The sequence below is a fragment of the Marmota monax genome, unplaced genomic scaffold (assembly GCF_021218885.2).
Source record: "Marmota monax isolate L192 unplaced genomic scaffold, Marmota_monax_Labrador192_F-V1.1 WCK01_AAM20220418_F8-fsc00016, whole genome shotgun sequence".
Taxonomy (NCBI): Eukaryota; Metazoa; Chordata; class Mammalia; order Rodentia; family Sciuridae; genus Marmota; species Marmota monax.
The window spans coordinates 3,575,150-3,598,638 of NW_026695209.1; the positions used below are offsets into that span (position 1 = coordinate 3,575,150).

Consider the following 23,489-nt stretch of genomic DNA (forward strand, 5'->3'; position numbering starts at 1 on the left):
TAACAGCCATATGGATTAGTACAATTCACATTAAATATACATTAGTACATTACTAATATATATTTATTATACTAATGAATATAAATAGTTGCACAGGGTTAGCAAAATAATACCATGTAGAATTTATTGTGGCTAATTTGTATGGATAGAAAGTAATCCAATCAAGTAGGAATTAGAAATTAGGTAATATACTCATCTATCTCACAATTATTCATCCATTCTAGATCTAGGGAATAAAGAAGAAAGAAAAATGGAGAAAGAGACAGAAACACAGACAGAATAACCTTCTAGTCTCTCAAAGGAAACATTCTGGCCCTTCCTCTTCTTGAGTCATCCACATTCTATTTTCAGAGAAAGGGAATCCAAGCGAAAGTGCTAAGAGAAAGAAAAAGGCTCTTGGCTTTATAACTAATGACTTGTGGTGATGTCCTGGTAAGTTAATGAAGACCTAAAGAATTTAAGGGTGATTTTTGACTATGAATAAAACTTCCCTTTAAGAACCTAACATCTAAGTAAGATATAACTCCACTGTGTTTATATCTTTATTGATAGATGTGACAGTTGAAAGCAGTGAAATAAGCTCCTTAAAGTTGCAACAATTTAGAAAGCAAGGAGGCTAAGATGTGCATTTAGTTAGTTGGCCTCTTTGGTCTTCTGAGTCTCTCAAACCTCAAGGTGAGGGGAGGAAGTAGAAGCAAATACAACAAATGCTGTGAATGGCTTCACGTACATTTTCAAGCTTTAGGGCTGTAAAGATATTCAAGGAGTATATTAAAAATTATCATTTAACAGAGAGTATTCATGGATATTTATGGTGACCAAGCTAAATTGAACAAACCATGAATTTTGTCATCTAGTTCATGAAGTTGTATGCACTCCCCTTTTTCTGGTCTTTAACAACTTGAGTATAAATGGGACTATTGATGTTTCAGAGTAGAGTACACAGCTGTTTTTATGTAAGTTATATGCATTGGTAAATTCAATAGGGCATTCCATTGCGCCTTGAGGAACTGTATGATTAAAATTTTCAGGTGCTATTAGAAGAGATGCAATAAATAAGTTAATTTCTCAAAGTAAAATAAATTCTACAAATTTTCAAAGAAGTGTTTCTTGGCACCTCTTCAAATGTTTTAGTCATTGTGAATTTCTTACCAGGTGTTACCCGCCAGGACATTATGGAAATTATTTTATAATTCTGTGAATTTCCTCATGATATTTCACAAATGACAATCTCAGCCAACCACAATTTGTTCACCAGTGACATCATCTATAGATATTTGTTGGATGGCAGCAGTGAAATCCAATAGACTCTCAAGACAAGATGAAGAAATGTCATCTTTCAAAAGTGATAGTGAAGCCAGGTGTGTTGGCACACACCTGTAACCCCTGTAACCCCAGAGGCTCTGGAGGCTGAGGCAGGAGGATCGACTGTTGAAAGCCAATCTCAGCAACGATGAAGTGCTAAGCAACTAGTAAGACACTGTCTCCAAATAAAATACAAAATAGGGCTGGGGATGTAGCTCAGTGGTTGAATGCCTCTGAGTTTAATCCCTGATACTAAAAAAAGAAAAAAGAAAAAGAAATTGATATTGATAGGAATCATATACTCAATAGAAGCTACAATTGTTGATCATTCCATGTCCTAACTGGTTCTCTGTTAAGATTAAGGTGCCAGGAAAGAATGGCCCTATAATTTTATTAGTGTAAAATAGGGAATCACTAAAGAGGTCAGATAACAGAACAGACATAGGGTGTGATGGCAAAGAGGTAAGAATAACAAGCCCGAGTGTCTTTGCACCAATGGCATAGGTGGTCTGAAAAGTGTCACAGGTACACTTCTGTAGGAGAGATGGTGCATGGAGCTTTAAGAGTTTTATTGATTAAAATTATTCATTGCCTTTTAATATGAAATTGTAATTGCCTAATACCTACTTTGGTTTTTAAAGATTAAAAGTCCAGAATGTCATCAGCATTTGGTAATTATATTTCTCAGTAGAAATGAGTTCACTAATACAGTTACAAATAAGTTGTTTTTGGAATTTGGTATTGCATATCACTTCTGTAGAGTTTGATCAGCTCTGAGAAAATTGCCTAAACCTGAGTTTCCAAACCAGTCTTCAGAACCAGAATCTGCATCATCAATTCTGGTTTGAAATTCTGTGAGTATCTGGTAATCTCTGTACAAAATGTCCTAAAAGCAGACTCACATAGATTACTTAGGTGCTGCTTGGGCCAGGGAATAGGGAAAGGGTTATCCCACAATTATTTGACATTTTTAAAATCCCTTAAGTGCACATATGAGACAATAACTACCATCTCCTAAACTGTCTCCACCCTCCCACACAGTTACTTAGTATTGTTATAAAAATCTCTTTATATCTTGGAGGTTTTGCTTCTGTTTTACTGAGTGAATTTCAGAAATCATTTGCAACCGTTTAATGTTTCAAATGTTTTCATTTTTTGAAAGCAGTTATGAATACAAATTATGTTTTGTGAGAATTAGCATAAAAGTGTCAAAAGGTTTCTTTGCTATCACCAATCTATTAAATTCATAACTTGCAAATGAGATTATCTTTGCGTTTTTCAAAGACAGATAGCATTGTTAGTGTTTTCAATCTTTTTCTGAAATAGAATATTTATAAAATGTAATGAATAGGCACATAAAAGGGACAAATGGACCGTGACTTTAATGAAGCTTAAGCTTTGGGGACCAAACTTGGGATTGCCCAAGGCCCTAGCAGTGGGATGGGAGGACCAGAAATGTGTGCCCATTTTGCAAAATGTGCAAAAATAAGATTTTTTTGGTATTTTTTTCATACACAGAGTGCTACTGATCAAATAATCATGGGCTGCAAATAATCATGGACCTCTCCTTATTTTTTATTTTATTTATCTTTTGTAGTGTAGGGGATTTCCTTCTAGGCAAGTATTCTTCCACTGAGTTACACCCCCAACCCTAGCCTTCTCCTTATTAATGTGTGTATTCTGCTTCCCAGATTTGACCACACACCAGGCTTAGATAAAGAACATGGTCTCTGGGGACCATGGTCTCATAATTTAACCTCTAAAACACTTATGATTTCATAGGATCAATGACCTACTGTACACATCCTCTGTACCAAACTTCATTCCTGAAAACGTAAGAGTTGTGTGGATTTTATTTTTCAAGTCTCCTGCTGGATGATGAGTCAGAAAATCTTCAACCTTACATTTTGTACATGTGTTATTAATTATACTCTATGACCACGAATGCTTACAAAAGAAATTTGAAAACCAAAGGAAACCTCCCAGCATATTGTTGCTTCATGTTTCCTTTGATTAGTCTTCAGGAAGCCAAAAGAATAAGAACCATTTATTTTGAAGTGCAGAACATGGAAACAATGGCTTGGCATTGCTTTACTGTCATATTTGCAATCGTCAGGCAAGATTGCTCAAATTAGCTACACTGATTTCTTGCATGCTCTAAATCCAGGGACTATTATTGTCTTTTTCTTTTGGTAAAGGCAGTTCTCTGACTCTTTTATTTAAACTGGCCCAACACACCCAACTGCATGCTCACACAAACACGCACTTTCTAGGGTCAGTTAGAGTCTGATTAAAAAAAAATTGTTTAATGATATCTACATGTATTTAAACCCATGAGATCTTTGGAGCTGCCTCCTGGAATGTTCGGGAAATGAGTACAGTATATGCTATGAGAAAAAGGCCCAATTTTTAGAATACATTAAGTATTTAAAAGAGCAGGATTTTACTGAAAGCTTGGTCCTTGTCTCCAATGCCAATCCAGTGATGAGGACATGGTTTTGAGAAAAAGGAAAAAAGGTTTTTTTGCTTTGCTAGCAAAGGAGAAACACAGGGGACTACTGTCCCAAAGGCTGTGATTCTGCCCATCAACAGGAACAGGGAGCTTTTAAAGAGGTGATTCAAAGGCTACATTCCACATGTTCTCTGTAGGAGTTGTCATTCCCTTGTTACTTTGGGAGACAGTCATTTCTGAGTCTTCTGGTCTCATTTGGTATCAATAGTCTAGGTTACTTGTTCCAAAGGTGGGTAAGTACTCAAGGACAGATAAATCTGCCTAAAATGGGGAAGAAGGGTAATCCTATTCCCTAGAGATTAGGGAGGAGCAGGGAGAGAGGAAGAGAAAGAAACATGTTCATTTAAAAAAATAAGTTGCAGTGGAAGAGCAGCAAGGGCTATGTTCAAGCATAAAGAGGACCACTGGTGTAAATAAATAAATAAATAAGAGAAAAAATAAAACATCTTTGTTATTATAAAATTGAAAATAAGCTTAATAAAATATTCTCAATTTAATAACACAAGATGAATATGTTAAAAAATTAATCTGAATGTGGTAGAACACACCTGTAATCCCAGCAACTAAGGAGCCTAAGGCAGGAAGATGACAAGTACAAGGTCAGCCTGACCAATTTAGTGAGACCCAGTCTCAAAATAAAAATAAATTAAAATGGGTTCAGTGGTAGAGCATCCCACAGGGCCCCTGGATTCAATCTCCAGTAATGCAAAATAAAATAAATAAATAAATAAATAAAAGAGAAAGGAAAAAAGAAAGAGAAAGAGAAAAGAAAAAAAAATATTATTTACTTGCTTAAAGTTTTGATAACCAAAATTACCAAAAAACAGTTTTGAAAATAGCATTGTGATACTTAATTTTACGTCAACTTGACACTGTGCCCAAATATATGGCAAACATTATTCTGTATATTCCTCTGTGAGGGTATTTTTGGATATGATTAACATTTAAATTAATACACTTAGAAAAGCCTTTGAGTCCCCCAATGTGAGTGGGTTTGATCCAATCAACGGAGTCTAAATTGACAAAAAGACTGACTTCCTTTCATGCAAGAGGGAATTCTGTCATCAGATGGCTTTTGGACTTGAACTGCAGCATTGTCAGTTCTTGGGTCTCTCCAGCCTTCTGGCCCATTCTGCAGATTTTGGACTTGCCTGCCTCCATAATCACATAAAACAATTGCTTAAAATAAGTTCTTCTATATACACAAAAACACACAGATCCTGTTGATTTCTGGAAAACTGACTAATTCAAGCATCATAATGGAATTACACAGATCAGTTAATTTAATAAACACACAAATACACACATCTGGTTGGTTTTATTTTTCTGGAGATCCCTGACTGATTCAAGTATCATAATGAATTACAGTAATAAATTAATAAAATCATTAATTAATTATTGATAAAATAAATACCATTTTATGATTTGTCACATTTGGTGATTTTTATGACATCATTCTCTTGATGCCTCTTTCCTGCATCTGTTCCCTCGCACTGGGAACTGACTTTAGCATTTTATAGAAAGATGAGAGTACCTTTGTGATAAAGGTTTGAGAAACAGTGGGTTAACAAGTCAAACAAAGTTTTCTCTTATAGGAGAGAACTTATTAGCATCTTTAACATGCAAAAAAGCACTGCGGCTCTCTAGGAAGAAGTACAATCTTAAGCATGAAACACTGGAGTAGAATAAAAAAGAAAAAGTCTAAAAGGAAATCATGAAGGGATGAGAAGGGACAATTGGAGAAAGTAGGGCAGCAGGATGTCATGGAAGTCAAGGATGGGCAGATTTCCAAGGAGGCAGTGTGGACAATAGTTCCCGTTCCAGAGAGCTTAAGTAAGGTTTTGGTGGAAAGCAAGCCATGGATTTAAGAACTAATAAATTTATTAGTGACACACTGACAGCAATTTCAATGGCATGGGAAAGGGGCAGTTTGCAGTGGGCTGAATGATCAGTAGGAAAATGGATACTATAAAAATAGGTCATGGTTTCAAGAAATGTGACTAGAGAAAAATGGTGGTTTTTTTTCTTTCCCCTCCAGGTAAAATTGTAGACTTGAGTGTGTTTTAGCCTGTAACTAGACAAGTAATAATGAAGATAAGTTGAAAAGGGATAACTGCTGAAGCAAAGGACCCCAGGAGTCTGGAAGAACAGGATCATGAGCGCAGGTAAGAGGCTGGCATTAGATAGGAGAGATTCCCTCTTCCTTTGATTCAGGAGGGAAACTGCTAAAACTGAATGTAGACATAGACAAGTCTGCAATTCCCCCTCTTCACTCTTGTCTGAATTAGCCTCTTTAAAAATGATCTGATCATATTTAGCTTCCTTTAGAGCTTCCCCTAGCCTTCAGGATATATTTCCAATTCCTTCAAACGGCCTTTCAGAGATGGCTCTTGTCCTTCCAGCCTCACTCTCACCACTGCCTCCTATAAACCTTGTGTTCATGTCACATACTGTAGGGCTCTCAGTCATGTAGTTAACATTCATGTAGTTAACATAGCATTCTCCATTTTGCTTCCTGTAATCACCTCCCTTCCACACTCCCCTGCCACAATGTGAACTCCTATGTATTCACAGGGTAACTCCTATCGACTTCAACACCCCACTCTGGTGTCAGGAAAGGTAACACCTTCCTTTATCTGACATAGTACGTTTGTTTTTGTTTTTGTTTTCGTTTTTTTGTCTAGTGCTGGGAATTGAACCCAGGGCCTCATACATGCTAGGCAAGTGTCCTACCACTGAGCTACATCCGAAGCCCCTGACATGGTACTTTTTATAAGCCTTGTTTTTATTTTCATTTATTTATTTTTTGAGGGTACTGGGGATTGAACTCAGGGGCACTTGACCACTGAGCCACATCCCCAGCCCTATTTTGTACTTTATTTAGAGACAGGGTCTCAATAAGTTGCTTAGTACCTCCTCATTGCTGAGGCTGGCTTTGAACTTGCAATTCTCCTGTCTCAGCCTCCCAAGCCACTGGGATTGTGGGTATGCACCAGGGCGTGCACCACCACACCTGGCAATAAGCCTTTATTTTTAATACAAGCAATCTTTTACATATCCAATCTTTCCATTGGATAGCGTTAGGAACATGGTGATGTTAGGAATCGTTTGATGCAAGTTTGTACCTATATCACACTTAACCCAGAATACAAGATAATTAAATGTCTATTGTAAACAAAAGTGAACATGTTTTATCTTCAAATTTATAAACTTTTACTATATCTAATAGTATAGTATAAATTATATTTGTATATAAATGCATTTAAAATATAGTATAATTATATTTTTCTAATCTACAACACCTGGCAAACTAAACCCACATATTAAGTGAATTAAAAATAAAGTATCATTTTGCATATATTTTAAGTCTTGACTTAATCCCCCACACCCTGAGTGAACAGAGATTTGAAAGTTTTGTTTTATAAACTATATTCATGTTCATTATATAAGCTAATGTAACATGTCCATAAAGTTGTTTTTATAAAGTAAAACCTATGATCTACACTATGTCATATGTGTTCTCACAACTATAAAAGAGGTATTGGAAAAGCACAGGATTTATTCAAGACCTTCATTGTATACTATGAGGCTTTTCAGCTCTGCTGTGTTCTATCTGACCTCTCTAGACTTTTAATTCCTCACCGCTCTAAATCTAAGTTCAATGTAATTCTTCACACTTATAAGTTACTATATTTCAAAGGATCACATTTTCAACTCAGAATAATTTAACTAATTTTGATGCATCTACCTGGGAAAAATTATATAATGATATCTACATGTATATATCTGCATGCCTATAATCCCAGCAACTTGGGAGGCTGAGGCTGGGTGGCCATATCAGAGACAATGTGACTAATGTTGTTTTAGGTAAAAGATGGGAGCCCACCGTCCTCTAAAAAGAATGGTGAGTTTTCAAAATGACTGGAATGATGTGTGCACCTGCTGCTGACACAGGCTTCAGGCTGCTTCTAATTTAGCAGCTAAAGGCCTCCACTTCCATTCCTTTCCTATGACCAGCGTCTCCTCTAGAGCATTCTTAGAGCTTGAGGGTCTTTAGTGATACAACTTTGCTCTGTAAAAAAAGTATTCCTATAGCCCACTTCCAAAACTGCACTTTTAAAATTCTTTTTGGTACTGAGAATTGAACCCAGGGGTGCTTTACCACTGAGCTACATTCCCAACCTTTTTTTATTTAGCAAGATAGGGTCTCGCTAAGTTGCTTAGAGCCTTGCTAAGTTGTTGAGGCCAGCTTTAAATTAATCCTCCTGCCTCAGCCTCCCAAGTTGCTGGGATTATAGGCATGAGCCATGGCACCCGGCTGTACTTTTGTTTTCTAATAATTAGGAATAAGTTTCCTCAAATACTCCAGAACACATAATCAAAAAGACTGGTCTTGATTGTTCTCATCATTACTTAGCAGATTTTGATATCTCACCACTAAAGATAAATGGCTGAACATAGAAATGGTAGCAGCAAGAAAGATACAAAATTAAGCCTCTGAATATAGCTTCTTTTAAAGGGCTGTGTGGCAGTCTTGTTTCCACCCTAAAGCTGGAGGTCATGGAATAGAGGGCCAAGTGAAATATCCTGCTCTATTAACATCCACATTCCCTTGCTTATGAATTCATAGTATATTTGGGGAAAGTGTTCTCCAGTATGGAAGTAGCTTCTGACATAAATGGCTAGAATGACAATGTGTATCTGCCACTGACACGGTATATAGGCTGCTTCTAATTCAGCAGCTAAATGCCTCTATTTCTTCCATTCCTTCCCCATGACCAGTGTCTTCTCCAGAGTTTTCTTAGCGTTGGGAGTCTTCAAAACTAAAGGAACTATGGTAAATTAAATCACCTAACATGCCTACATGGAACTTGATATTGTTATTAATGACAAGGATTTGAATGTTAAGTGAATATTTTAGCAAGTATGAGTAATTTGGAAAAATGCTTGGGTTGATATGTTAAATGCTGGTTATGCCCTGACCCTTTAAGAAGGATGCAATATTCTCTTTCTGTTGTTTCAAAGAGTCAGAGGGTTGACAAGAAAGGCTTGATCAAACCTGAATCCATTAAACCCATGTAAGATGAAGGTTTTTTTTTTAATTTTTTAGGAATATAACCAGCTGTCTTTGATGTTCAACTCTTTTTTTATATTTACCTTTCCTTGCTATCAGTATCTGAAGGAGACATGCATTATCCCATGGCATTTTTACATTTGGGGGATAAAATATTAAAGTTTCTTTAAAAAAGAAATGCATTGAAAGGTCTATATTATGGGTTGAGGTTGTAGCTCAGTGGTAGAGCATTCACCTATACATGTGAGGCTCTGGGTTCGATCCTTAGCACCACATAAAAAATAAATAAATAAACGAAACAAAACAAAACCCTGTTATCAAGTAGAACTCCAAGACCCCCGGCTACATACACAGCAATGCCATTACTAAATTTACTGGATATCAGCTACATTTTTTTCCCCTGATGTAGAGTGGACCTTTCCCTCAAATACTCTAGACCTTGCTACTATTATAAAAACCTTAGCCTGGATAATGAACAACAGACATTTATTGCTCACAAAACCAAGGGGCTAGTAGAAGTGATGTCTGGTGAGGGCCCCACCCTCATAGATGGGGATAGTTGGCACCTTCTCTGTGTCCTCTGTGGCAGAGGAGTGAACAAGTTCCCTCAGGCCTCTAAGAGTACTAATCATCTCCCAAGGACCCATCTCTTAATACTACTGCTCTGGGATTAGGTATCAACATATGAATTTGAAGGATATAAACATTCAGGCCATAATGCTCACTTGGTCTATTTATTTTCTCTTTAAACCAATAGACCCTAAGGTAAAATGTACAAGAAAAATAGTTACATTATGAGAGCTGTAACCTCATCAGTGGGTTAATCCAGTTGGTGGATTAATAACTTGAAGGATTACTGCCATGGCTGGTAACTGCAGGCAGGTGGGGCATGGCTAGAAGTAGGTCACTGTGGGTGTGCTCTTAGGGATTATATTTTGTCCCTGGCTCCTCAGCCTCTCTCTCTTTTTCTTGGCTTCCATAATCTGAGAAGCTTTCCTTTGCTCATCTCAGACCTAGAGCAATGGACTTGGCCAACCATTAACTGAAACCAGAATCCCCAAATAAGCTTTTTTTCTTATTTATTATTATTCTCTGCTATGTTGGTCACAGCAACAAAAAGCTGACTAACTTAGATAGGTACTTATATCACATATATAGACATAACATATATGTATGTGTGTGTGTGTGTGTATATATCTTTAAAAAGGAAAACAATAACATGAGTTCATATTGCTATTTCCAATTCAATTATAATGTTCCAGGATTTTTACTTAACTTTTTAAAATTTTATACATATATCTATTTTTCTACACTAAAAAACTTGAGTTCTAAGTACATTAAAATACACTGATTTGTAGTATTATACTGTAATACAACGATTAGAGAAAAATGTTTTAGTGAATTTTATCTTTTAAGTTTTCAACGTCAAATCTGTGTAATAAGTTATGGTAAGAGAAGTTTGTCCCAACACTGCCCTTTCCACCCACTGTTGATAGTTTTCACTTAAACTTCCAGTGTTTCTTTCCTACACAAAATGTCATGTGCCTCATCATACTGCCTTGCACCTTGACCTCAATATCCTGGGATACAGGTGCATGGAGATGCCCTTGTTCCTTTACATAGTTACACTGCAAACTATCATGTTATTTATTCAGCCAATCCCTTACTGATGGGTATTTGATTGTTTTCAATACTTCTTATAATAATTAATTCGAAATAAATAACATGCATAAGACATACCCTATTTTTGCAACTACAGATTTAGACTAGGCTCCCCATAGTGAGGTTGGTGGGTCAAACAGGAGATAAGTAATTTCTTTATCTATTACTGAATTCCCCTGCCTAGCAGTTATACACTGCACAGCCCCATCAGCAGGATGTAAGAGCATCTGTTTCCATACAGCTTCAAAAACAGAGAATGCAAATGAGTTACGTGCTTTTGTTAATCCAGTAAGGAAGTGATGCTTTCTTGGTGATGGTTTAATCTGCATTTTAAATTATATTCAACAGAGCTTCATCTTTGAAAAACCATTTAAATTTTTCTTCTGAGAACTGAGGTTTATTTTAATGCCATTTAAAATTTTTTTTGATGTTTGTCTTTTAACTTTTAGGGACTCCTTTTATATCAGTGTCAATAATTTTTCGAGGCTTAAATTGCAAATATCTTTTTCCAATTAATCATTTATCTTTTGATTTGTTTTTGGTGCTTTATTTATTTATTTGTGGTACTGGGGATTGAACTCTACCACTGAGCTACATCTCCAGCCCCTTTTATTTTTATTTTGTGATATTACCAACTAAGTTGCTGAGACTGCCCTAGAACTTGCAATCCTCCTTCTGAAGCTTCCAAGTGGCTGGTGTTTTATTTCTCCCATGTGTATGCTCTTCTGGAATATATAGTCCAGAGGAACACATCCCTGCCTGATTTTGTCTTGATTTTCTTTGGCAGGGGAGGTAAAGGAATGTGGTTTCATTTATGTATTTGCTTACAAACATGTAGATCTCTGATCCACGTGGAATTTGTTCTCATGTACACTGACAGGTTCAAGTCTATTTTCTCCTCAAGTGGCTACCCCATTATTTTAAGAATATTTATTAAGCATTTTCCCTAATTTCAGATGCTACCATATATGTACACACACACACACACACACGCTGAATTTCCAAGAAGTTGGGCTAATTTTTGAATATTACGTATTGTTGTTCCACTGGTATGTCTGTTTTGTCTATTCTTGTAACAATCCCAAAGGATTTTAATTCTAGAAGCTTTATAAAGTACTCTAATATAGAGCTATCATCACCTTCTTTCTCTTCTTTCTGTCTTTTATTTTTATGTACCAGGAATTGAACCCAGGAGCGCTTAACCACTGAACAACATCCCCAGCCCTTTTTATATTTTTTATTTTGAAACAGGGTCTTGCTAAATTGCTGGCCTCGCTAAGTTGTTGAGGCTTGCTTTGAACTAACAATCCTCCTGCCTCAGCCTCCCAAACAGCTGGGATTACATAGGTATGCCACCATAACTGGCTCATCATCTCATTTCTGCCCCCACAGGGGTATTATTGTTTATTGATTTTTCCACTTCTCCATGTATGTTTTCATAATTAATGTCATATGTTGATACAGAAATGCATGTATAAAACTTATAACCAAAAGCTTATATTGAGGCATATGCTCTTTTTTTAAAGAAGTAGAATATGTAATCACAAGTTTGAATATCATTTTCCCAGGCAGTGTTTTTGAACATTCCACCTCCTCAGAGAGCTTTTCTAGGGGACAGTACAGGAACTGAGATTCTCAGGATGCATCTGATCTTGGAATTTGCCTATACCCAACTGGGAGATCATACCCTTGGATGGAGGTGATGAATCACCTGGATCCAGAGGATGTTTTTTTCTGTGATAATGAGCAGGTGTCAAGATCCCACAAGATGGACAAGAGTACCTAAGAAAATTACCTTTGGTTTGGAATTAATCATCACTTTATCAAGCTCTATTTTCTCATTTATCTTAATGAGTTTTTGTCCATTATGGACCTAGATTGCTATGATCTCACCTGAGTGGCAAAGAGATTCAACCATGAGAGGCAAATCTGGAGTCCCCTGCCCCAAAGAATACTTTTGTAACTCTTTAAAATCCTTTGTTTTGTTTTATCTCAGGCAAATTGCAAGGGTTATATTGCAATTGTTGTATTGATTTTTTTTAATCTCTAGGAAGGCACAGTTAATAAAGGGAGGTGAGAGTTCTAGAAATAGTAAAATTATGAAAAAAAATTAATTATGCAAAAATCCCTAAAATAATTAGGTATTTTTACTTTTACATGTGTCCTGGTGTTTTTATTATTAAAAGGTAATAAAATTTTATGAAGTTAAGAAACAAGTAAACTTTAGGTTATCATCTTCTATTAACTAATTATTAAAGGACCACCTCAGGCCAGGTAAATTTTAGGTGCCAGAACACAAAAATATGTTGTCTTTTGGCCTCAACAAACTCAAAATCCAGAGAGGTGCCCATGTGTACTTTATAACAGTACAGAAAAGTGCTGTATGAGAACCAGGAATATGCCAAGAGCACCAGATTATAATATGTAACAGACTTCAGCTTTGATGGATGGACGAGTTGGAAAGTCTTAAGAGAAAAGGTAAAGAATTTTGGAGTTAGACCTTCCAGGAAGCATCAGACAATCAGCAAAATTTTGTAAAACTCTATAAGACAGACTAGTCAGTATATTCCCTTGTAACTCTAGGAAGGCACAATTAATAAAAGAAGGTCTAACTGCATTTGCCAAGGGGGAGAATATTATACAATGATCACAACAACAGAAAATAATGGAGGTTGTAAAGGAGATGTATTGTATCTAGGCTAAATCACATATATGTTCTCTCTCTCTCTCTCTCTCTCTCTCTCTCTCTCTCTCACACACACACACACACACACACACACACGGCACAAAATAATCTGATTTGTTCTAAGACCAAAAGCATTATTATAAGGGCCAAAGCACAACCATGGATCCAATATAAATACATGTAAAATTTTAATATTTGTACGACATAGATGGCTATGTGTTCAGATTGTTGCATAAATAAACACTTGAGTCATAGTTTATTTTATTGTGTCAGTTCTGCAGCTGATCAGAATTCATTCCTATTTTAAAGTGCCCCTGAAGCATCTTTTAAAACATAAACACTCAACTCCCTTTTCAAAATTAGCACTTTCCCAGTAGTTCAACATGTTCCCTTTTTATTTGTGGTCATTACTTCTTCTTTGGTCTCTTTTAAAAATAGCACCCATTTGCACTTGTCTGTGAATCTTAGCTGGTGCTAATGCCTGCCCTCTCTTGCTTTGGCCCACTTGCTCATCTCCTCTGGACTTTCTGATTTTTACTCTAAAGAAACTATATAGGAATGCTCATATACACCATAACTGCTTTTCCCCCAATTTCCTGAAACTCTAGAAAAGCACCTAAGAGTGGGTTCTCTGTGGGTCATACAATAGGGGTCAGGAGGACTGCAAAGGAAACCTATTTGTCTTCCATTTTATAACCTTTCTGCACAATTTAAATGTACCATAAGTATATTTTTTAAAAATATATAAGTGAATGCCTTTAATGATTCTTTATTTTTTTATTTTGTCCATATTAAAGTATTAAGCAGGCATTCACAGAGTGAAGAAAGCTAAGACTAAAACAGCAGGTTCTGCTTGATAAAATGACAGCAGGCAAACTGGACAAGCCTCACAAAAAGGATGCGGGGCAGGTTATGTGTTTTTACTCTTTACAGGTCGAGTGTCCCTTATCTGAAATGGTTGGGACCACAAATGTTTTGCATTTCACATTTGGAGTGAGCATAGACAGAGATTTCTGGATGATAGAATCCAGACTAAAAACAAAATTCATTTATGTTTCATACATACCTTATAACACAGACTTACATTTGCTGCTAAAAGGATGGAACTGGAGACTATCATGCTAAGTGAAATAAGCCAATCCCCCAAAACCAAAGCCCGAATATTCTCTCTAACATGAGGATGCTGACTCACAATAAGCAGGGAGTGGGGTAGAAGTTCTTTGGATCAGGATTAGATAAAGGGTACTGAAGGGAAGGGAGAGGGAATGGGGAATAGGAAAGATAGTAGAATAAATGGGACATTACTTTCCTATGTTCATATATGAATATACAACCAATGTAACTCTACATCGTGTACAACCAGAAGAAGGTGAAGTTGTACTCCATGTATGTATTGTATGTCAAAATACACTCTACTCTGGGCTGGGGATATAGCTCAGTTGGTAGAGTGATTGCTTCTCATGCTCAAGGCCCTGGGCTCAATCCCCAGTACCACACACACAAAATCCTACTGTCATTTATAACTAAAAAGAACAAATAAAAATTACAACATAGCCTTAGCTAGGCCCTAAGTAACTTAGCAAGACCCTGTCTCAAAATAAAAAATAAAAGGGGTTGGGGATGTGGCTCAGTGGTAGAAAGTCCCTGGGTTCAATCTGTGGTACCAAAAAGAAAAGAAATCTAACAACAACAACAAACAAAAACAAAATACTAATAATGGTGGAGTGGAACAGAGAAAGAAAGACAAAATGCAAGACAGGAAGGTGGGACTCTTCAGTTAAGAACCAAAATTCCTGTCAAGCTCACAAGGATTCTTGCTCAGGCTTTTATGACTCAAACAAGTAGCCAGTTGAAAGTGTAGCTCTTGAAACATTTTCACAGAACTAGGTCCAGTACAGTTCTTTGCATTTCTGCTCATAAACTGTGGGAAGAATTCAAACTGAACAACATTTCCTACCCACTCACTGACCTGAAGATACAAAGAGGAGGGTTTGTGGTCCCAGTGAACTCCTAGGTATTCACTGGAGCATTCACATTCTCTTCTCACTCTTTCTCTCTCCTGCACTTACATACCTAGGAAATTTCAATCCATCAAATCTAGCAAATAACCCGCTTAAGGATGCCAATCCAGGGAATTCTGGGAACAGTTAATCCTGAAGGAACATAAACCCAAGGGTGGGAAAGGGAATAAGACTGAAAGAAGATAAACCGTACCCAAAAGAGCTAATGGTTCGTGTTTATATGTTGGGAGCTGAACAGAAACCTGGAAACACTTGCAGCAAACATTAATTTTAAAAGTTCCTTAGGGGTCAGGGGAGCAGCTCAGTGGTAGAGAGAATGCTTAGCAGTTAGGAGGGCCTGGGTTTAATCCAGCACAGAAAGAGAGAGAGAAAAATCCCTTGAAAAACCCAAGAACAAATAGGGAAGGTGGCATATGCCTGTAGTCCAGAGTCAGAAGGCTGAGGCAGAAGGATCACAAGTTTGAGGCTAGCCTGGGCAACTTAACAAGACCCTCAGCAAATTAGTGAGATCCTGTCTCAAAAAGAAAAGAAAAGTAAAAAATGAAGGAAGAAAAGACTGGGGATATAGCTCAGTGGGTTCAGTTCCCCAGTACTGTGCGAGAAAAAACAGGAAAGAAAGAAGGGAGAAAGGGAAGGAGGAAGGGAGGGAAGGACGGGAGGGAGGGAGGAAGAGGTGGGCAAAATTTTCTCAAATCCCCGATTAATTAGTTGTGTTTCAAATACATGGGATGGGGATATAGTTCAGTAGTAGAGCACTTGCCCAGCATGTGTGAGGCCCTGAGTTCAATCCCCAGCATCACAAAAACAACCAAATATAAAACTATTCTCTGTGGGTGCAAGAATATGTTGAGTATATATTTCAATAAGCTATGTAAAAAAAAAATACTTCTACAAGCGATTGCCAGCTCTTCAGTCACTCCAGCCTCTGCACTCTCCACGCTTCGTCCAGTGTGTTCTCTCTGAAATGCAAATCTGACTGATATTCTTTGTTGAAAAAGAGCTCTTGGTGGCCTCTCCAGCTTTCTAAGTGTGTTATTTATACATGTCAACATGATTCTCCCTACTCGGCTATGCAGTCAGCCCCATGATTGGGGTTATCACCTTTACAGTTGGTAACTGACACACAAAAGAAGTCAAATAACTGGATCAAGGTCACACGGCTAGTGAGTAAGCACTGAGTTCAGCACCCGAGTACATTTTTTTTTTTTTACCATTACTCTACAGTCGGATACAAAGTGAAAAATACCACTTTATCTCACTGGGAGTTAAAATCTAAAGGTAAAAGTTATGGCTGCTGCATCAGATCTAGAATATTCTTGTCCACAACACTGACTCCACTGCTGCTCTACATATCCTCATTTTAGTTGGTATGATAGGCAGACTAATGTCCTCCTCAAAAGTGTCCACAATCTGTTCTCCAGAACCTGTAACTGTGGTGCTTTACATGATAAAAAGGAATTAAGGTTGTAGAGGAACTAAAGTTGCTAACCCGCTGACCTTGATTGGGGAGATTATCCTGGATTACCCATGTGGATGCAGTGAAATTACAAGGACCTTAATAAGTAAAAAAAGAAGAGAGAGAACCAAAGAGATGGCAGCTTGGGTTGCTGGCTTTGACCCATGGATGGGACATGCAAAGAAGATTCTGCCCTGGAACACTGCCTGTTGATACCTTGATTTTAGCCCAGTGAGACCTTACTTCACACTCCTGATCACTAGATCTTCAAGATAATAATTCATGTTGCATTGCTTGCAGGCATTTGTTTTTGCAGCAATAGAAAATTAACTAGTTGGGTTATTTTTCTCAGTTCTACCCTTCAAGAAAACAGTGCCCAGTTTTAAGATTTTTTTTTTTTTTGCCTTTACCAAAGGAAACACCTGACCCAGGTTCTAATTCCCCTTTTCCATTCTCACCCTTACCTTCCTCTAGATGTCAATCTGTCAACAGGGGAATCCTAGAGTTTGGACTCAGTAGTGCTACCACTTTGTCACTATGGGATGAAAAGAATATGTTATTTTTAATAATAACCTATACAGGTGCTTTTTGACTTTAACAAAGAGTGTACCTCTTACCTATAGTCCAACATGGATTCTCCAGCAAAACGACCCACGGGAGAAAAGCATCACAGTGGCAACCACCAGGGGTGAGCATCCATAGCAAGTGCTCCCCCACTGAGCTGCATCCCCAGCTGCAGGCAACATCTGTAAGCTCTCCTGGGCGCCTCTCCTGACACAGGTGGAAGGGTAAAGGAATGTTCTCAGCCAAGGGGAACTCACTGTTCTCTTTAGGCTGCAGTTTTTGTTTATGACCTTTTTCTAATGTCCTTTCTGTTATAGTCTTGAAATGGTCCACCAACAAGCTCATTTTGACCTTTATATCATCAGCTAACGGAGGCCATGCCAAGATGGAACTGGTTCCCTTCAGCTAATTAATTAGGAAGCTTTGTTCTTAACAATGTTTACAGAAGGCAGAATTTTCCTGGCATGGGTTCCCCTGGAGTGCTGTTTTGGGTCAGTACTGCCAGAAGTAAGAATTTGTGATTTTACAAAAGATCAAGACTTCTCCTACCTAAGTCCTTATTGGTTTATGAGATTATAGACTCAGGCCAAGTGGCTGGCTTGTGTTTCAGTGCAGATCTGAAGACCAGCTTCTGTCAGCCAGCTAGTGTCAGGAACTGTTCCTGTTCACTCAACTCCTTGGCTAATCTCCAAAAGACGACAGCCCCTCCCCAGTACCAAACACTCATTCGTTCTCTTTTTGGATATAACAGCTTAACGGACACCTCCGGAAACTCTTAATACCCTACCTATTCAATATGTAGGTGGTGCTTCAGAATTTATACTGTAATTATTAAATCTATATATTTTTGTCTACCGACCCTACCTCATTCCCTTCCATTTGCATGGTCTGAATGTTTTTGCAGCTGCCCAACCCCCTGCAAAAAAAAAAAAAAGCAATCCATATGTTGAAACCTAATCACCAATGTGATAGTATTAGGATATGGGGCTGTTGAGAGGTGATTAGGTGATTGAGATTAGTGCCTTCATAAAAGAGACCCCAGAGCTGGTGCAAACCTGTGATCCCAGCAGCTTGGGAGGCTGAGGTGGGAGGATCGCAAGTTCAAAGCCAGCCTCAGAAAGTTAGTGAGGCTCCAAGCAATTTAGCAAGACCTTGTCTCAAATTAAAGAAATAAAAAGGGCTGGGAAACGTGGCTCCAAGGTTAAGCACCCCTGGTTTCAATCCCCTGAACCAAAAAATAAATAAATAAAATTAAAAGAAGCCCCAGAGAGCTGCCTTGTACCTTCCATCACGTGAGGACTCCAAGAGAGGGAGTCATCTTTGAGCCAGGGAGTGAGCCCTCATTAGACACTGAACACACCTGTGCTAATTGTGGACATCCCAGCCTCCAAAACTGTTAATAAAAAAACCAAGCTACCCAGTTTATGGTATTTTGTTACAGCAGCCTAAATGAATTAATACACCATTAGTGTATTAGTTAATTAATCAACAAGTACATGTTCACATCTACTATTAACTAAGTTGTTTGCTCAGCACTGGATTATTGGAGTGGGAAAGAAAAATATAATTTAACTGCTAAGGTTTAGATAGATGTCTCCCTAAACCCTGTCTGTGTTTTAAAGTCTTGGTCTGCAGCCTGTGGTGCTGTTCAGAAGAGGAGGAGATTTTAATTGGTTAGCATAATGGGAGGTTTTCTAGTGTACCCTTGAGGGGACCAGTGGGACTCTTACCCTTTCCTCTGTTTTTCACATCTAGGCCATGATGTGAGAGGATTTACTTCACCATGTGCTCCCCACTATGATGTGATGTGTTCACAGGGCCAAAAGTATAGGCGCCAACCAAAACTGGATTGAAATCTCAGAAATTATGAGCCAAAATAAGTATTTTTTTAAGTTGATTATTCAGGTATTTTGTTATAATAACTGAAAGATGACTAAAACATCAACTAAACACAAAAATAAATATCCATATCAATAAAGACATTGAACTCATACTTTAAGTGACAGGAAAAACAATAAAAGATCCTCTAGAGTACTAAGAAATATATTTAAAAGGTTGAGAAATAGTAGAAAAAAATAGAATAAGCATAATATTATAATTAGATATGACAGGATTGGGACAAGGAATGGTACAATTACATTTGGGAGGAGTATTAAGAAGATGAGTACATAATTGTAGCATAAGAAATCCACCAAGTCTTTAATAAATAAAATAGTATTAGATTACCAACCAAAGTATAAAGCAAATATGTATGAGCCCATGTGGATAGAAAAATAAGGGTTAAAATAAACAAGAGACACATCCTCTTTCCCTAAGAATTCCAAATAGTTCATGAAGCTATTATACCTTCAAGCAGGTAAAATATAGCTCTCCTTCCTTAATTGTGGATTGTGCATAGTGACTTCCTTCCAAAATATGTAGCATGGAAATGAGGAAAACAGGTAAGTAACCTATGCAGAAAGCTGATATACACTACCTCAGCCAGGTGAAGAAGGTCAACATCAACAGTAGTAAGTCATGTTTACAGTATGCTACCTAAATATAATATGGCAAAAATGGCACTTTATTTCTGTGGTCCTCCTCCCCAAACCCTAGAACCCATTTGAGTCATAAGAAAAACATCAGAGAAATACCATGAGGATACTTGACTAGTATTCTTCAAACCTGTCAAAGTAATACAAAGCAAGGGAAATCTGAGATACTGCCATAGCCAAGGGGTGCCCAAGGAGACATGAGGACTGGATGGAATGTGGGATCCTGGAACAGAAGAGGACACCAAAGAAAAATAAGGAAAACCTGAACAAAGTGTACTGTGTACTGTACTAATAAGATACAAACAGCAGGGGAAACTGGGTGTGGGGTATATGCCTGTAATCCCAGCAACTCAAAAGGCTGAAGGAGGAGGATGTCAAGTACAAGGCTAGTCTCAGCAACTTAGTGAGACCCTTTCTCAAAATAAAAATTAAAAGGACTAGGGATATAGCATCCCTGGGTTCAGTCACAGTACTGTACACCAACCCCCCCCCCCCAAAAAAAAAAATAAAAAATGCAAGAAAACACTTGCAGTGCCAGACTTTTTGACAACCAAAGAACAATATGGAAAAGGTTACCACAATACTTCCAAATTAAACCTCTACATAAATTAGGATTAGCAGAGGCCCTATATTATATATTTATATATTATATATTTACCCAACACTTTAATCCTGCCCACTATTTATTCTATTTTATCTTATTTTTTGTGGATTGATTGCCTCTTGGTTGTTTCTTGGCTACAACTTCAAACTTAGGGTATATTGTTCCTATTTTGATGCCTAAATAGAAATAAGAGAGTAAAATGATTTTCACTGTTTTTAATTAACACATTTTATACTAAAATCACAATGTTTTTAGATATTTAAACTTTCAGTGGAATGCATATCTTGCCCAGTAGTTTTGTTACAGTTCCTCCAGCTTGTGTCTTTGTTGCCTTTCTGCATGGGCACATTTTTTTTTTCTCTTTGCTGTTCAGTGTGATACCAATTGATATTTCAAAATTGCACAAAGGTTTAATTGTGAAACTCTGCCTTCTTGGTTTGGTTTTCTTTATTATAGATCAGCACATGTTCCTTCCTTGAGACAATATGCACCCTCCTTCCCCTCTAAAGAACATAGCTGTCTTGACATTGGGCTGAGCAATGATTATTTGGGCAATGAGGTTGTGGGAAAAGTCATTCTATTGTGGTGTAAGACACTCATCTGGCAGGTTGTTTTAAGTATTATACTTATTATTACTAGGACTTGAATAGAAACAATAACTCATTTTATGTTTTTTTTAAAGGAAAGAAAAATAGAAAAAACGAAAGAATGGGGGAAAAAACGAGAGACAAAGACTTCATTGCTTAAGGTCTATTGTCTTTTTCAAAATAAATAAATAAATAAATAAATAAATAAATAAATAAATAAAAATAAAAGTTAACGCGAAGAAAACAAAAGGAAACATTCCCAGGATTTTAAATCTCGTGAGTTCAGAATCTGTGAAAATCCTTTTTAAAACCATCCCGTGAAATTGGCTTTGAGATGTCTCCCCTACTAAGCTACTCGATCACTCGGCTTTTGCATCTTTCTAACTATTGTCCCACTGGACGTCTCCTGAGGACACAGCAGCTGGCCAGAGTCACCAGACCAGACTTCTCTGAAGGTCCATGTGCAGGTGGAGAGGATAAAAGTACTTGTGGCTCAGCAGCCACGAACTTCCCCCACCCACGCCTCGCACAAGCGCCCTGCAAACCGTCCGCCCAGAAGGGACCCCTAGAAGCCGTGTCCACTCTGCCACTGGCCCCTCCGCCTGTCGGTACTTAAATCGCGGCCGGCGCCTGCCTCCTAGTGATGCCATCTTCCTTGGGCTCTTAGCATCTTAGGAGTAGAGCTTTGCATTCTGATCACGTCCCCGGTGTCTTTGAAAACTTACCCCAACTTTGTAAGAAGATGAGAATCTGCTAGTGGACACCCTTAATTTTTTCGAACTACAACTGACGAAATCGGGCGCTATTTACCAGAAACCCCAGATCCCCGGCTCCCAGTACCTGCACCCGTCCGCCCCCGGCATTTCCCACTTGCTTAGTGTAAAACGTGTTGCCCCTCTACAGAGCCCCCCACCCCAGCCCAGGGGCGCAGAGGCGCGGTCCGCGAGCGCCGAGTCTGGGCGCTGGAGGTTTGGGGGAGGCTGGTCAAGTAGGAGGCGGTGGATGGGTGGGCGGGTGGAGGTACCCGAGCAACTTACAGCCCAGGGCGACCACCAGGTAGCGCAGCAACAGCAGGAGGAGGCGGTGGCTGCTCCCCCTCGCCATCTTCCCGGGGCCGGAGCTAGCTGCTCGGCGCGGAGGTCCAGGGTCCCAGCGGCAGGAGTGCGGGAGGCGGGCGAGGGCCCCGAACTTCTGGGGCTGCCGAGGAGGAGAGAGACGCGGAGCCGAGGAAGCGGAGGGGAGGGGCGGGTCCTGAAGGGATGTCAGTTTCTCTTCCCCGGGCGCCTTCTCCGCAGGCTGCCAACAGGCCGGTCTTCAATCGTCCAGTCCTGGGATGGGGGCTCCGGGCCGTTCTTTTTTTTAAGGAGGGGAGTGGGCTGGGGGCGTGGAAGCGACACAAGGTGTCCGCTGGGTCCTAGTGGTGGGGGTGCAGCAGTAATCTAGCAGCGGAAGGGAAAGCCTTGGCGGGTCTTTCCCCCACCCCCGCGCCGCCGGGATTGATCGGCTTTGTGTCTGGTCCTGCGCGGGCTGCCAGCTGTTCCCAGGGCGAGGAGCTCCGGGCAGAAGGCGCGCACAGGGGTGGGGGGCGCGGGGGGGCGGTCGGTGATGGGTTGAGCTGGGGGCGGGCTCCGCCAGCCTCGCCCCGAACCCTTTCTTCTGCGCACAAAACTTCTTTTTCGGTTTTCAGCTTAGGGCTAAGAGCTTGTTGGAAAAAAATTCTGCCGAACGAGCGAAACCGCGAGGGAAGCGTTGGGAGAGGGAGTTCGCGAGCTCCGCCTCGGACTTTAGGGAAAAAAAGAAAAGCAATCACGATGGTGCTGGAAGTCAGGTCTCAGGTTTTAGAATAGCCTTGGCCCAGAACTTCTCAGTTTAAGCGTTTTGCTCCTTCGGGAGTTAAGGTGTGTTTTGTGTTCTTTGCTTTTTCACGTGTCCGAATTGGAAGTTCATCTAACGGTGTGAAATATTTATCATGTTTCTTTCAAGTTACATAACTGCTGCCTGTGGAGTTTTCCACATGTTAAAACTCTACAGCTGCCTTTTGTCAGGTTTATTTTTGGTCTACTCCGCTTTTAAAAGGGAGACCCATTATGAATGCTCTGTTGCGTGCTTTTAAATTGGCCCGCATTTATGTTGCACATGCTTACAAAGGCTAAACAGGCGATTTTTATGTTTGCTTCTAGGCACCAAAAACTGTCTGGTGCGTTCAAGGAATTGGCAGGTCTGGATAAGGACCCTTGCAAGAGAAGAAATTTTTAAACAGAATATTTTTAAAAGGTAGACGAATGCATAAACCTCTGTATAAAAGATAGCTGATTCGGTGGTGAGCGGTTAAAAAATTCAGCCCACTCAGTGGACAAAGGCAACCAGCGTTTAGACAGGCAGAGCTGCAAGGAATGAGGCATCCCTGATGTTGCCTTGGCGACGGTGATGAAAGCTTAGTCCCTATGGGAAGGGAGGAGGTGGCAGAGAAATCAGGGACCCAGA

The 23,489-nt window shown here is 39.0% G+C and overlaps 1 protein-coding gene across 2 annotated transcripts in view; it reads right to left on the reverse strand.

Moving 5' to 3' along the window:
• The window catches only part of Jam2 (junctional adhesion molecule 2), a 56,548-nt gene extending 33,888 nt beyond the window's left edge, over positions 1 to 22,660 (reverse strand). The window contains exon 1 of one of the 2 annotated variants that reach the window (XR_006848912.2): positions 22,043 to 22,660. Coding sequence is in view for 1 of the 2 variants with exons in the window: in XM_046430562.2 (XP_046286518.1) it covers positions 22,043 to 22,109 (67 nt within the window). In the remaining variant the exon portion in view is untranslated. The remainder of the gene's footprint in view (positions 1 to 22,042) is intronic. The other variant, XM_046430562.2, reaches the window with a different exon arrangement.
• Positions 22,661 to 23,489: the final 829 nt, after the last annotated feature.